General features: G+C 44.7%; 1 protein-coding gene and 1 long non-coding RNA gene across 3 annotated transcripts in view; both read right to left on the bottom strand.

Annotated features, from left to right (window-relative positions):
* Nucleotides 1-4126: 4126 nt before the first annotated feature.
* The window catches only part of c1qa (complement component 1, q subcomponent, A chain), a 21850-nt gene continuing 16012 nt past the window's right edge, over nucleotides 4127-9964 (bottom strand). For both annotated transcript variants that reach the window (XM_052516036.1, XM_052516037.1), the window contains exon 6: nucleotides 4127-5854. In XM_052516036.1, coding sequence (XP_052371996.1) covers nucleotides 5750-5854 — 105 coding nt within the window. In that variant the 3' untranslated portion in view covers nucleotides 4127-5749. The remainder of the gene's footprint in view (nucleotides 5855-9964) is intronic.
* The window catches only part of LOC127928736 (uncharacterized), a 5076-nt gene continuing 972 nt past the window's right edge, over nucleotides 5861-9964 (bottom strand). The window contains exons 1-4 of the long non-coding RNA XR_008132036.1: nucleotides 9787-9964; nucleotides 9076-9175; nucleotides 6911-8325; nucleotides 5861-6358 (exon numbers count right to left, since the gene is read on the bottom strand). The exon at nucleotides 9787-9964 is cut by the window's right edge and continues 972 nt beyond it. This is a non-coding gene — a long non-coding RNA (uncharacterized LOC127928736). The remainder of the gene's footprint in view (nucleotides 6359-6910; nucleotides 8326-9075; nucleotides 9176-9786) is intronic.

The raw sequence follows: 9964 nt of genomic DNA, 5'->3' as shown, positions 1-9964 counted from the left end.
TGTTGAGCAGGACTAGGGCCTCCGCAGTAAAATAAAACAACGAGAGCTACCCTAAACAACAGTATACAAGGCATATTGACATTAGAGAGAGGCATAAAGCAATCACAGGTGTTGATTGGCTAAGACAACGGGTGAGACAACAACAGGTAAACAGCTAAGACAACAGCAACGGGTCAATGGCGATGAATGGGCAGAGAGGTTAGCTACACACAGGGCCTGAGTTCGAGGCTGGAGCCGACAGTTAAACCAAATGAAGTACCGTGTTAATGAACAGTTCAGCAGGCATCAGCTGTGTAGCCGAGTGATCATAGGGTCCAATGAGCAGCAATAGATGAAACAGGGTAGTTGGGTAGTCAATTACTAGCAGGCGAGCGGGAGACACGGCGTTCAGAAAGCTAGCGGGCTAGCAGATGAATCTTCACTAACATCCACCTACGCAGAGGCCGGTTGAGAGCACATCGGCCGAATTACGTCAGCAGACGAGCAGACCAGTCGTGATGGATCGGCGGGGCTCCGTGTCGAGAAAGGGTCCAGGCCAATTGGCAGGAGAGGTATTGTAGTTGGTTTGCAATGGTTTGCAACTGCACATGGGGACAAAGATCATACTTTTTGGAGAAATGTCCTCTGGTCTGATGAAACAAAAATAGAACTGTTTGGCCATAATGACCATCGTTATGTTTGGAGGAAAAAGGGGGAGGCTTGCAAGCCGAAGAACCCCATCCCAACCGTGAAGCACGGGGGTGGCAGCATCATGTTGTGGGTGTGCGTTGCTGCAGGAGGGACTGGTGCACTTCACAAAATAGATGGCATCATGAGGGAGCAAAATGATGTGGACAAGCAACATCTCAAGACATCAGTCAAGAAGTTAAAGCTTAGTCGCAAATGGGTCTTCCAAATGGACAATGACCCCAAGCATACTTCCAAAGTTGTGTCAAAATGGCTTAAGGACAACAAAGACAAGGTATTGGAGTGGCCATCACAAAGCCCTGACCTCAATCCTATAGAACATTTGTGGGCAGAACTGAAAAAGCGTGTGCAAGCAAGGAGGCCTACAAACCTGACTCAGTTACACCAGCTCTGTCAGGAGGAATCGGCCAAAATTCACCCAACTTATTGTGGGAAGCTTGTGGAAGGCTACCTGAAACGTTTGACCCAAGTTAAACCATTTAAAGGCAATGCTACCAAATACTAATTGAGTGTATGTAAACTTCTGACCCACTGGGAATGTGATGAAAGATATAAAAGCTGAAATAAATAATTCTCTCTACTATTATTCTGACATTTCACATTCTCAAAATAAAGTGGTGATCCTAACTGACCTTAGACAGGGAATTTTTACTAGGATTAAATGTCAGGAATTGTGAAAAACTAAGTTTAAATATATTTGGCTAAGGTGTATGTAAACTTCCGAAGTCATCTGTAGCTGCGATGGTCCGGTCCAGAGCTTCCGGTTATATAGTGAAAAGATTAAAAAAATGTTAAGTGATGAAAATAAAAGCAGATGACAGTGAGAGGAAGTTTCTTTTCTACAATGATCTGTAAGGTCCCTGAGTTGAGCAGTGAGAGTTTATTTTCTACAATGATCTGTAAGGTCCCTGAGTTGAGCAGTGAGAGTTTATTTTCTACAATGATCTGTAAGGTCCCTGAGTTGAGCAGTGAGAGTTTATTTTCTACAATGATCTGTAAGGTCCCTGAGTTGAGCAGTGAGAGTTTATTTTCTACAATGATCTGTAAGGTCCCTGAGTTGAGCAGTGAGAGTTTATTTTCTACAATGATCTGTAAGGTCCCTGAGTTGAGCAGTGAGAGTTTATTTTCTACAATGATCTGTAAGGTCCCTGAGTTGAGCAATGAGAGTTTATTTTCTACAATGATCTGTAAGGTCCCTGAGTTGAGCAATGAGAATTTATTTTCTACAATGATCTGTAAGGTCCCTGAGTTGAGCAGTGAGAGGAAGTTTCTTTTCCACAATGATCTGTAAGGTCCCTGAGTTGAGCAGTGAGAGTTTATTTTCTACAATGATCTGTAAGGTCCCTGAGTTGAGCAGTGAGAGTTTATTTTCTACAATGATCTGTAAGGTCCCTGAGTTGAGCAGTGAGAGTTTATTTTCTACAATGATCTGTAAGGTCCCTGAGTTGAGCAGTGATTTTCAAACACAGATTTAATCACAAAGACCAGAGAGGTTTTCCAATGCCTCGCAAAGAAGGCCATCCATTGTTTGATGGGTAAAAATACAATTAGAAGCAGACATTGAATATCCTTTTGAGCTGAGGTGACTTTCTTAATTACACTCTGGATGAGGATATTAATTACACTCTGGATGAGGATATTAATTACACTCTGGATGAGGATATTAATTACACTCTGGATGAGGATATTAATTACACTCTGGATGAGGATATTGTATCAATACACCCAGTCACTACAAAGATACAAGCGTCCTTGCTAACTCATTTGCTGGAGGGATGTCATAGTTTAATAGCTGTGATAGGAGAAAACTGAGGATGGATCAACAATATTGTAGTTACTCCACAATACGAACCCAAATGACATGATAAAAAATATTCAAAAACCTGTTTACAAGGCACTAAAGTAATACTGCAGAAAAAAAGTGGCAAAGAAATGAACTTTTTGTCCTGAATAGAAAGTGTTATGTTTGGGGTGTTTGTTTCCAATACGACACATTACTGAGTACCACTCTGTCACGTTCTGACCATAGTTATTTTGTGTTTGCTTTGTTTTAGTGTTGGTCAGGACGTGAGCTGAGTGGGCATTCTATGTTGTGTGTCTAGTTTTCCCGTTTCTATGTTTGGCCTGATATGGTTCTCAATCAGAGGCAGGTGTTAGTCATTGTCTCTGATTGGGAACCATATTTAGGTAGCCTGTTTTGTGTTGGGTTTTGTGGGTGGTTGTCTTCTGTCTTCATTTGTCTGCACCAGACAGAACTCTGTTTTTTTCTTCACATTTGTTATTGTGTAGTGTTAAGGTTTATCGTCTTTATTAAATATGTTGAACACTAACCACGCTGCGCTTTGGTCCTCTCCTTCGTCCACAGAAAAAATCTGTTACACACTCTCCATACTTTCAAGCACGGTGGTGGCTGCATCATGTTATGGGCATGCTTGTAATCGTTAAGGACTGGGGAGTTTTTCATTATAAAAAAGAAATGGATTGGAGCTAAGCCCAGCCAAATCCAACAGAACCTGGGAAATGAATTCACCTTTCAGCAGGACAATAACCTAAAAACTAGTAAATGTTCCTGAGTGGCCGAGTTACAGTTTTGACTTAATTCTACTTGAAAATGATTATCTAGCAATGATCAGTAAACAATTTGACAGAACTTTTAGACGAAAACAGGGCAAATACTGCACAATCCAGATGTGTAAAGCTCTTAGAGACTGACCCAGAAAGACTCACAGCTCTTAGAGACTGGCCCAGAAAGACTCACAGCTCTTAGATCCTGACTCAGAAAGACTCACAGCTCTTAAAGACTGACCCAGAAAGACTCACAGCTCTTAGAGACTGACCCAGAAAGACTCACAGCTCTTAGATCCTGACTCAGAAAGACTCACAGCTCTTAGAGACTGACCCAGAAAGACTCACAGCTCTTAGAGACTGACCCAGAAAGACTCACAGCTCTTAGAGACGTACCCAGAAAGACTCACAGGTCTTAGAGACGTACCCAGAAAGACTCACAGCTCTTAGAGACGTACCCAGAAAGACTCACAGGTCTTAGAGACTGACCCAGAAAGACTCACAGCTCTTAGAGACTGATCCAGGAAGACTCACAGCTGTAATCACTGCCAAAGGTTATTCTACAAAGTATTGACTCACAGGTGGGAATATTTATGTCGTTGTGACATTTCTGTATTTCATTTTCAATAAATGTGCTACACTAAAAAAAACATGTTTTCACTTTGTCATTATATTTAATCCATTTTGAATCCAACCTGTAACACAATAAACTGTGGAATAAATCAAGGGTTATGAATCATCTCTGACAGCACTGTATGTTGCCCTAAGAGTTGGTAGAATCTTATTCAACGTGATTCACAGCTGTAATGGCTGCCGAAGGTGCTTCCAGTATGTATTAACTCTGGGATGTGAAGACATACACAATCAAGACAACTTCATTTTAAATTGTATTTTTATTATTCATTTGGAAAATGTTGTATAATTTCTTTAAAATGTGGAGAAGGATGTGTAGAGAAAAACATCACATGTTAATCCCTTTTGAGATTTAAAGCATCAAGTGAAGACTGCCAGGGTTGGTATAGACAGGGGTATAGACAGGGGTATAGACAGGGGTGTAGACAGGGGTATAGACAGGGGTATAGACAGGGGTGTAGATAGGGGTGTAGACAGGGGTATAGACAGGGGTATAGACAGGGGTGTAGACAGGGGTGTAGACAGGGGTGTAGACAGGGGTATAGACAGGGGTATAGACAGGGGTGGAGACAGGGGTATAGCCAGGGGTGTAGACAGGGGTATAGACAGGGGTGTAGACAGGGGTGTAGACAGGGGTGTAGACAGGGGTGTAGATAGGGGTGTAGACAGGGGTATAGACAGGGGTATAGATAGGGGTATAGACAGGGGTATAGACAGGGGTGTAGACAGGGGTGTAGACAGGGGTATAGACAGGGGTATAGATAGGGGTATAGACAGGGGTATAGACAGGGGTATAGACAGGGGTGTAGACAGGGGTATAGACAGGGGTATAGACAGGGGTGGAGACAGGGGTATAGACAGGGGTGGAGACAGGGGTATAGACAGGGGTGTAGACAGGCGTGTAGACAGGGGTGTAGACAGGGGTATAGACAGGGGTGTAGACAGGGGTATAGACAGGGGTGTAGACAGGGGTGTAGACAGGGGTATAGACAGGGGTATAGACAGGGGTATAGATAGGGGTGTAGACAGGGGTATAGACAGGGGTATAGACAGGGGTATAGATAGGGGTGTAGACAGGGGTATAGACAGGGGTATAGACAGGGGTGTAGACAGGGGTGTAGACAGGGGTATAGACAGGGGTATAGACAGGGGTATAGACAGGGGTGTAGACAGGGGTATAGACAGGGGTATAGACAGGGGTGTAGACAGGGGTATAGACAGGGGTATAGACAGGGGTGTAGACAGGGGTATAGACAGGGGTATAGACAGAGGTATAGACAGGGGTATAGACAGGGGTATAGACAGGGGTGTAGACAGGGGTATAGACAGGGGTATAGACAGGGGTGTGTGTGACTTTCACTTGGCACTGTATTTTATATCAATAATGGCAGGGTTGGTATAGAACAGTATAGATCAGTATAGAACCGTATAGAACAGTATAGATCCATATAGAACTGTATAGATCAGTATAGATCAGTATAGAACAGTATAGATCAGTATAGAACCGTATAGATCAGGATAGAACAGTATAGAACCATATAGATCAGTATAGATCAGTATAGAACAGTATAGATCAGTATAGATCAGTATAGAACAGTATAGATCAGTATAGAACAGTATAGATCAGTATAGAACAGTATAGATCGGTATAGAAAAGTGTAGATCCGTATAGAACAGAATATAAAAGTGTCGATCAGTATAGAACAGTATAGATCAGTATAGATGATCAGTATAGAAAAGTATAGAACTGTATGGAACAGTATAGATCAGTATAGAACAGTATAGATCAGTATAGAACAGTGTTAGTAATGGTTGGTTCCCAGGGACAGCTCATGTGACGAGGTCACTGCATGGCGTTGTGACATCACTTCCCGGTGGGGAAGAGCAGGAAGCCGTTGAACACGATCTTCTTGTCCTTCTTGTCATCCACATTCTCCGGCTGCTCGTCTTTAAACGGCTCCAGCCACACCTGTTTATATTAACACACCTGGTTACACACCTGGTTATATTAACACACCTGGTTATATTAACACACCTGGTTACACACCTGGTTATATTAACACACCTGGTTATATTAACACACCTGGTTACACACCTGGTTATATTAACACACCTTGTTATATTAACACACCTGGTTATATTAACACACCTGGTTATATTAACACACCTGGTTACACACCTGTTTATATTAACACACCTGGTTACACACCTGTTTATATTAACACAACTGGTTATATTTACACACCTGGTTATATTAACACACCTGGTTATATTAACACACCTGGTTACACACCTGTTTATATTAACACACCTGGTTACACACCTGGTTATATTAACACACCTGGTTATATTAACACACCTGGTTACACACCTGGTTATATCAACACACCTGGTTATATTAACACACCTGGTTACACACCTGGTTATATTAACACACCTGGTTATATTAACACACCTGGTTATATTAACACACCTGGTTATATTAACACACCTGGTTACACACCTGTTTATATTAACACACCTGGTTACACACCTGTTTATATTAACACAACTGGTTATATTTACACACCTGGTTATATTAACACACCTGGTTATATTAACACACCTGGTTACACACCTGTTTATATTAACACACCTGGTTACACACCTGGTTATATTAACACACCTGGTTATATTAACACACCTGGTTACACACCTGGTTATATTAACACACCTGGTTATATTAACACACCTGGTTACACACCTGGTTATATTAACACACCTGGTTATATTAACACACCTGGTTATATTAAAACACCTGGTTACACACCTGTTTATATTAACACACCTGGTTATATTAACACACCTGGTTACACACCTGTTTATATTAACACACCTGGTTACACACCTGTTTATATTAACACACCTGGTTATATTAACACACCTGTTTATATTAACACACCTGGTTACACACCTGGTTATATTAACACACCTGGTTATATTAACACACCTGTTTATATTAACACACCTGGTTATATTAACACACCTGGTTACACACCTGTTTATATTAACACACCTGGTTACACACCTGTTTATATTAACACAACTGGTTATATTTACACACCTGGTTATATTAACACACCTGGTTATATTAACACACCTGGTTACACACCTGTTTATATTAACACACCTGGTTACACACCTGTTTATATTAACACAACTGGTTATATTTACACACCTGGTTATATTAACACACCTGGTTATATTAACACACCTGGTTATATTTACACACCTGGTTATATTTACACACCTGGTTATATTTACACACCTGGTTATATTAACACACCTTTTTATATTAACACACCTGGTTACACATCTGTTTATATAATCATTGTGTGCTGTTGGTATGGACGATGCTACACAAAGACAGCAGTCACATCCCATTCAATCTGACATAATAAGCCAACTGGCCCCAATCATGACAATAAAAATACAACCCTTTAGCATTTCCAAATCAAAATGTACTACTATTGGCTAGCTACATCCCATTGATAACTTGTTTCATCAAGTTCTGCACACAAAGTAATCGGTGATCTTAAAGTTGAATGCAGTCATGTTTCACCCAGTCATGGTCACCCGTGTTTCACCCAGTCATGGTCACCCGTGTTTCACCCAGTCATGGTCACCCGTGTTTCACCCAGTCATGGTCACCCGTGTTTCACCCAGTCATGGTCACCCGTGTTTCACCCAGTCATGGTCACCCGTGTTTCAACCAGTCATGGGTACCCGTGTTTCACCCAGTCATGGTCACCTGTGTTTCACCCAGTCATGGTCACCCGTGGTTCACCCAGTCATGGTCACCCGTGTTTCACCCAGTCATGGTCACCCGTGTTTCACCCAGTCATGGTCACCCGTGTTTCACCCAGTCATGGTCACCCGTGGTTCACCCAGTCATGGTCACCCGTGTTTCACCCAGTCATGGTCACCCGTGTTTCACCCAGTCATGGTCACCCGTGTTTCACCCAGTCATGGTCACCCGTGTTTCACCCAGTCATGGTCACCCGTGTTTCACCCAGTCATGGTCACCCGTGTTTCACCCAGTCATGGTCACCCGTGGTTCACCCAGTCATGGTCACCCGTGTTTCACCCAGTCATGGTCACCCGTGTTTCACCCAGTCATGGTCACCCGTGTTTCACCCAGTCATGGTCACCCGTGTTTCACCCAGTCATGGTCACCCGTGTTTCACCCAGTCATGGTCACCCGTGTTTCACCCAGTCATGGTCACCCGTGGTTCACCCAGTCATGGTCACCCGTGTTTCACCCAGTCATGGGTACCCGTGTTTCACCCAGTCATGGTCACCCGTGTTTCACCCAGTCATGGTCACCCGTGTTTCACCCAGTCATGGTCACCCGTGTTTCACCCAGTCATGGTCACCCGTGTTTCACCCAGTCATGGTCACCTGTGTTTCACCCAGTCATGGTCACCCGTGGTTCACCCAGTCATGGTCACCCGTGTTTCACCCAGTCATGGTCACCCGTGTTTCACCCAGTCATGGTCACCCGTGGTTCACCCAGTCATGGTCACCCGTGTTTCACCCAGTCATGGTCACCCGTGTTTCACCCAGTCATGGTCACCCGTGGTTCACCCAGTCATGGTCACCCGTGTTTCACCCAGTCATGGTCACCCGTGTTTCACCCAGTCATGGTCACCCGTGTTTCACCCAGTCATGGTCACCCGTGTTTCACCCAGTCATGGTCACCCGTGTTTCACCCAGTCATGGTCACCCGTGTTTCACCCAGTCATGGTCACCCGTGTTTCACCCAGTCATGGTCACCCGTGTTTCACCCAGTCATGGTCACCTGTGTTTCACCCAGTCATGGTCACCCGTGTTTCACCCAGTCATGGTCACCTGTGTTTCAACCAGTCATGGGTACCCGTGTTTCACCCAGTCATGGTCACCTGTGTTTCACCCAGTCATGGGTACCAGTGTTTCACCCAGTCATGGTCACCCGTGTTTCACCCAGTCATGGTCACCCGTGTTTCACCCAGTCATGGTCACCCGTGTTTCACCCAGTCATGGTCACCCGTGGTTCACCCAGTCATGGTCACCCGTGTTTCACCCAGTCATGGGTACCCGTGTTTCACCCAGTCATGGTCACCCGTGTTTCACCCAGTCATGGTCACCCGTGTTTCACCCAGTCATGGTCACCCGTGTTTCACCCAGTCATGGTCACCCGTGTTTCACCCAGTCATGGTCACCTGTGTTTCACCCAGTCATGGTCACCCGTGTTTCACCCAGTCATGGTCACCTGTGTTTCAACCAGTCATGGGTACCCGTGTTTCACCCAGTCATGGTCACCTGTGTTTCACCCAGTCATGGGTACCAGTGTTTCACCCAGTCATGGTCACCCGTGTTTCACCCAGTCATGGTCACCCGTGTTTCACCCAGTCATGGTCACCCGTGTTTCACCCAGTCATGGTCACCCGTGTTTCACCCAGTCATGGTCACCCGTGTTTCACCCAGTCATGGTCACCCGTGTTTCACCCAGTCATGGTCACCCGTGTTTCACCCAGTCATGGTCACCCATGTTTCACCCAGTCATGGTCACCTGTGTTTCAACCAGTCATGGGTACCCGTGTTTCACCCAGTCATGGTCACCTGTGTTTCACCCAGTCATGGGTACCCGTGTTTCACCCAGTCATGGTCACCCGTGTTTCACCCAGTCATGGTCACCGTGTTTCACCCAGTCATGGTCACCCGTGTTTCACCCAGTCATGGTCACCCGTGTTTCAGTCATGGTCACCCGTCATCATGGTCACCCGTGTTTCACCCAGTCATGGTCACCCGTGTTTCACCCAGTCATGGTCACCCGTGTTTCACCCAGTCATGGTCACCCGTGTTTCACCCAGTCATGGTCACCCGTGTTTCACCCAGTCATGGTCACCCGTGTTTCACCCAGTCATGGTCACCTGTGTTTCACCCAGTCATGGTCACCCGTGTTTCACCCAGTCATGGTCACCCGTGTTTCACCCAGTCATGGTCACCCGTGTTTCACCCAGTCATGGTCACCTGTGTTTCACCCAGTCATGGTCACCCG

This window comes from Oncorhynchus keta, unplaced genomic scaffold (genome assembly GCF_023373465.1).
Source record: "Oncorhynchus keta strain PuntledgeMale-10-30-2019 unplaced genomic scaffold, Oket_V2 Un_scaffold_3664_pilon_pilon, whole genome shotgun sequence".
In the NCBI taxonomy this organism is placed as follows: Eukaryota; Metazoa; Chordata; class Actinopteri; order Salmoniformes; family Salmonidae; genus Oncorhynchus; species Oncorhynchus keta.
The sequence above is the reverse complement of the archived record's forward strand: the minus strand, read 5'-3'. Positions and strand labels throughout refer to the sequence as shown.